At 53.4% G+C, this 6264-nt stretch overlaps 1 protein-coding gene across 1 annotated transcript; it reads left to right on the forward strand.

Moving 5' to 3' along the window:
* Nucleotides 1–1886: 1886 nt before the first annotated feature.
* LOC112588738 (uncharacterized) lies at nt 1887–5544 on the forward strand. Its single transcript, XM_025299467.1, has 2 exons — nt 1887–2656; nt 2749–5544. Exon 2 carries the CDS (start codon nt 3323–3325, stop codon nt 4109–4111), a length of 789 nt encoding a protein of 262 aa, XP_025155252.1. The 5' UTR covers nt 1887–2656; nt 2749–3322; the 3' UTR covers nt 4112–5544.
* The last annotated feature ends 720 nt before the right edge of the window (nt 5545–6264 follow it).

Genomic DNA, 6264 nt, shown 5'->3' on the forward strand with positions numbered 1-6264 from the left:
ACATTTTCGTACGCCTGGCTCCCTATCCTCGATTGATCGCTCCACAGCTCAATCGCGGCGACGCGACGTGACGCGTCGTCAATATGCACATTTTACAATGTTTTTTTGTTACGCCGCTGAAATGTGATTTGCTCGTTTTTTTACAAAGTACAATAACAAACAGTACGAGCATAATACGACGAAGTTGCCGTGATTGAGCAAGCTAAAACGTTCGCGAGGATCGTGTGCTGAGTGTCGTCAATGGTGACCACGAACGACAGGCCGAGGTATATGACGAGACTCAGTACCAATTGATCGTCAGAATCTAGACGCTCGAGAGCGCAACCACTGCGTATCCTCTTTCCGATGCGCAGAGACGAAGATCGGGCAAACTGATGGATCGTTGGACGCGACGATGATGATCGACCGATTCGTTGCTCATAATGGCGTCCAATGCCTCGTGCTCGTCGGTAGCGCCGCCGCTGGCCGCCGCATCGATAGCGCGAAATCGCAATCTTGTGGTCTCAGCGATAGTCTCTCGTCGACGGTGGCTGGTGAATCGTCATTATCCACACCGCCGCTGCTGCCGTCGCGGGGTTTGCTCGTAATAGCCGTGGCTGCAGTAGCGGCGGTGACTCGATGTCTCGGTAGAACCAAGTCGCCATTTCGATGATCCTTCGGATTGAACGGCATCATTCTTATAGAGCTTCCGGAGATCCGTACCGTCATCAGATCCGATCGCGCCGACTGGACTCTCGGCATCGTCAGGTCGGACGGCGATACGTCGCTCGGTTGCTCCTCGCTGCCGATCATCTTCTTCTTGTCACTGGCCAGGCTGGTCAGGATCAGCGATAACAGTATCACGCCCATCGCTATATAGAGCAACCACCGTCGTTGAATGCGACAGTAACCGCAGCACGACATCCTGAAACGAGAGATAGAGAACGCTTGAATCGCGTAATCGAAATTGCACCGTAACTGTTTGGGATGCAGGCGCGAGCGCTATCCTAAGCATGCAATGTTGTCGTCGCGCGATCTTGGGACCGGTCGCAATAACAACCGAAAAATTCAAATACACAGAGCTCTCTAACAATGTATAAACAGCACGGTCACCGAACGTTCTCGAAGTGTGCTCTTATTGTTCTCTCGATGGCAGCATGCGATATGCTCGTGTCATAGCGGTCGTCGGAAGCAGTGGCAAATCAAGCAATGACAGCCGATGCGAAAAAACGCCCGATACGGACCAATCATCTGATACCAGCGCATTCAAACTCGGTTAACAACAGCTAACCGAGATGATAAACGATATCTCGGTGACGGATCAGGGCAGAGAGCAAGTTAATCCAATCGACGAGCAGACGCACATTTGCAACGCACACATTGAACACACTTGGCACTCAAACGGATCCTTTCTCTTCTCTTCTCCATTCCTCAACCTCGGCTTTCGCATTGGACCTTCTTCATCGTCTTCTTCTAAACTTTTGACCTGACATCCGTTTGACTTCTCTTCTCGCAAAACCTTTGCAAGTCTTTCATTTCTTCTCATTCTCCTTGCTTTATTGCGTGGTTCGGGCCAAATCAACGTATACTTCCGCTCACGGTAGATCAAATTGTGCGGTGCTGACCTTCGCGATTGGTAATTCTGCGCGGGAACTCGACTTTCCCTTTGGTTTTTTGTGTGGTCGATCGGCGTCGCCGTAGCCGCAGTGCTCGTTGACGGGCGGGAAGAAGCGTCGTGTGCGGTCGAAACGTTTGGCGTTGCTGTGACTGGTGACGCCGTTACTCCGGACGACATTATGTTTCTCGGTGCGTCACTGAACGTATCTCGCGCTGGTTCGCGCCTCACTGCCGCACCGAAAACAGTGGCCTCTGTTCGAGCCTCGACAAGCGGCGAGCGACGTGGTGATGGTGGGGGCAATACATTCGGCGGTGCGTCGCATCGACGAGAGAATCTGAGCAGTGTTATTGATCGCGCGATAAAAATAAACGCCAGTCGAGCCGGAGTTTCTTCAACGAGCCCGAAACGACTTCGTGCCAATAATCGCGATGGTGACGTCGCAGCAACATCGTCGTTTATCGTCGTGACGCCGACATTGCGCGATTATCTGACGTACGCCGGCATAGTGACGTCCGCCGACGACAAAGTGCCCTTTCCGTCGACCGGTTCCGCGGACGAGCGAGCGTTGTACGGCGCACTGGAAACGCACGATGCTACCATCGCGCGAGAGAGCAGTTTCTTCGACGAGCGCTGCGAAAGTGCCCTGAAGACCGTGTTCGCGGCCGCAAAGATCGTGCCCATGAGTCGATTGTGCGCCCAGATACACGGCCACGCTCGCCGCGTCGGTGCTGCGAAAAAATGGGCCGATTGGTATCAACGATCGACAGATTTGGGTCTCCTCAGCGACCCAGGGCACACCGATCTTAATGCACGTGTCGTTGACGGAATGCGCGTTCGCGCGCACATCCTTTGCTCGTTTCGCGCGAAAATTAGAGATGCGTCCGATCGAGCTCAACTGTATCGCGCGATTGTTGTTCCATACCGAACGTACGTCTCGAGGGGCAGAACCGCGCGTCGATTCGTTGCAATTGGCCGATCTGGGCAGATTGGGCGTGCGGTCGTTGTACTACCGTCGAATCTATCTGCTGCATCTGTTGACCTACATGTGCGTGGTTGAAGGTAGGTATACACATGCGTTGACGTGTAATTTGTTTTTTTTTGCGTCGTCTCTCTGTATGTAATTTATCGTTTATTTTTCACTTCAATTACAGCGCTTCGCTGCTCCGACAAACGGACGATTCTGGTCATGGAGTACGAACTGCGTCAATTGATGCGTCTGTCGACCTGTTGGAGCATAGCCATTCACTCGGAGCCGAATATGGATCTGTATTACATGTGACCGGCGCTGACCAATTACTCGAACATACCGATTTTTTAATCACCACCCTTCCGATCGCAGTATCGACGAGCGGCCGTTTATAGCACCGCAGCGACCGACTGACCGTACAGTGCGCATCGTCGGTCGAATACGGTCAGTCGGTTGCTGCGGGGGTGAACACGGGTCGTCGCAAAATGTGCATTACAAACTGGAAACGAGTCTAACGTTCTCACTACCGGTGAGCGTCGGTCAAGGTGGCCTGCTGGAGCGCCTATGGCGATGGCCCGAAACCCTCGGGAGTTTCGTCTATCGTAAAACTCGTCACGGTGCGTTCCATTGGCGAATGGACGCGGTGTTTGCACTCGGTGAGCGAACGCACGCTCATAGGCGATCGCCGCTTGGATATAGTTCGCGCGCTGATCGAATCGCCAGCATCCGCGACGACGGTGTCGGAGTTCAAAGCGTCCATGGTGATGGATCGCACGGTTCGTTACGAAGATAGCGTGACATTGGGCGCGAATATACGTTATCCGATGGTGCTGGACGATCGTCTGAGTCTCGAATTGAATCCGCTAGCGGTGGAATTTGAGCGCGAGCTCTTGGAGAGCGAGGATGACATCAGCGACAATAATCTGAGCATCGCGTTCGAGCATCGGTTGTCTCTGAGCGTTCGACTGTGCGCGCGATGCCTCTCGTTGATCCACGAGTTCTCGTTGTCATGTCTGTCGTGTCGCGATCGCTCGATTGTAAGAATCCCGGTTCGTTTGTCGCTACGATCCTCCATGAACGAGTACCACGAGATTGCGTATTGGTTCGAGCTGGAGTGCGAGGAGGCATCGTCGACGAAGGCGTCGATCGATGGCGCCGAACGACTCTGCCGCGGCGCAAACAACGAAGAGGACACCGAGTCGTCGCGATTGACGAGACATAGGGCCATCGCCGCGGTGTTTCGCTCGGTCGCGTTACCCATGCTCGCCGTGGAATGGCCGGACGGACTGTCACGCGAGTCGCTGCCACGCACACCCGAGCGACCGTGGCTGAACGATCACAAGAGACCGGTTCGCATGATCAGCGGCGAGAGTTTCGGCACGCACCAACGATTGTTTGAGCATCTGGTGAATACCGCGATCGCCAACGAAGACACCGTCGATCAATTGCGACTCAAGTACGACAGCGAGCGTACGTACGACTGGTACGCCATGGATGAATTCTGGGTCGACTCGGAACGAGTGGCCAACGTTCCCGCCGCGCTTTGAGACGTACTCGGCGGATTGTACGTGTACCAGTTGGAGAGCGAGCGAGTGCATCGCGACTGCTACGGCGACGGTAGTAGCGACAGCGGCAACGATGGGCGGTTGGGCGAGCGCAATCACGCCATCACCGAGGCGATTTTCGTGCTGTCTCATCGAGACGCGATAGCGCTGACCGGCGGAGGTGCTCTCTCGCGACAGATCGAGGTCTCGTCGTACGGTCGCGCGCCCGAGCAAGACTCACCAGAGACCGCGTATCTGATGTCCGCGCGATGCGACAACAGCGAAACGGAGCCCGCGTCGACGTCGTTCTGGACTGATTTGCGCGCGAGCGTATTCGAGAGCGACCAAGTCGCATCGTCGCGCGTCACCGCGCGATTGCTCAATGACGAGCAGCAGTGGTGTCGGCGCGCAATAACCAGTTGGCGCACCGCGCGATATCGAATAACCGTGTCAAAATTGACGCGTGATCTGTTCGACTCGACCGATCACCATGATCCGGAGAGCCGTTGGAGCGGCGCATCGTCGTTCGTTGTCGCGTCGGCCGCACTGTCGTGTTTGACCACGATCGACGACGATCCGTTTGCGCGCGCGTTGAGCCCCGAGTACTCGGAACACTGTTCGACGCATGAGCGAGATTGTCGCTCGCTCGCCGAATCGAGAGACCGGCAATCTGCGCGTCATCTCCACTTACGTTGTACCGGATCAATTTGTCGATCTATTGCGCACATATCGCGACAGCGATTCGTTTCTCCGAGTGGACGGGCTGCTGAGACTCACGCGTCGATGCGACAAATTGCTGACTTACGAGAAATTTAAATTGCATCAAACGATTGAAGTGCTGGTGACGCGAGATTACGGTACTCTCTGCGCCTCGAACGGACATCCGATAGCGAGATTTCTGCGGGTTTCGCAAACACCGAGCGAGTCGTCGATGAATCGCGACGATGACGACGGAGCGAATAGTGAATTCCACGCTCGTTGCGCAAACTGCGAGTTTGATCATTGGACCGAGTGGAAATGGCTCGATGATACGTCCGTTCGATCACCATCGGCCGATGCCGGTCGAACAACGACGATACTCGCTGTACACGGCTTGCCGAAGCCACGCGCGAACAACGGTCTGATCGCCGAATTGGAGTTTCGAGGTCGAATTTCGCGACAGGAGCGCGTGACGATTCTATCGCGATTTGCCGGATGGCGATCGGACAAGGAACACGCTGACAAATCGGCCAAATTTCACGGAATACTGTTTAGTGATTGCGAATATCTCGATGACGATTCAGTGGTGGTACAATAAAACGACATTTAGCACACTCTCACTTTTTTCCGCGCAAAATGCCTAGAATGGAGGGATTACGAACTTTTTCAATCGACCAATAACCGATGTTTAGAATGCTCCCACTTTTGCGCAAAAGGTCCGGTATGGGGGGGGTAAAATGTATATAACGAGGCGTTCCGTCGCGCGGCCGGTACTATTGTACAGTACGTAGTACGGAGCAGTCAAAGGTACAATAGGACCAGGAACGTTACTGCTGTACATAGTACGGAGCAGTCAAAGGTACAATAGGACCAGGAACGTTACTGCTCCGTACTACGTACAGGGGAACGTTACTACTGTACATCTGTACATTTATACATCTGTACATCTGTACATTTGTACATTTGTACATCTGTACATTTGTACATCTGTACATTTGTACATTTGTACATCTGTACATCTGTACAAATGTACATTCGTGTCTCGATCTCGAGCGTCGAACGTCGAGCGACTCCGAGTCGAGCGTTAAACTTGTTTTTCAATCGACCAATGAACGACATTTAACAAGCTCCCATTTTCGTACAAAAAGTCCGGTATGGAAGGGGTAAAATGTATATAACGAGGCGTTCCGTCGCGCGGCCGGTGCTGTTGTACAGTACGTAATACGGAGAAGTCAGAGCTACAATACGACCAGGAATGCTACTGCTGCCCTGTACTACGTACAGGGGAACGTTACTACTGTACAATCGCACATTTGTACATTTGCGCATTTGTACATTTGCACATTTGTACATTCGTATCGTACATTCTCGGTCTCGAGACGTCGAACGTCTCGATGTCGAGCATCTCGGAGTCGAGCGCGTCAAATTGTTGACGTTACACTCGTTGCTACGACATC

The sequence above is a fragment of the Harpegnathos saltator genome, unplaced genomic scaffold (genome assembly GCF_003227715.2).
Source record: "Harpegnathos saltator strain DR-91 unplaced genomic scaffold, Hsal_v8.6 scaffold28, whole genome shotgun sequence".
Lineage (NCBI taxonomy): Eukaryota > Metazoa > Arthropoda > Insecta > Hymenoptera > Formicidae > Harpegnathos > Harpegnathos saltator.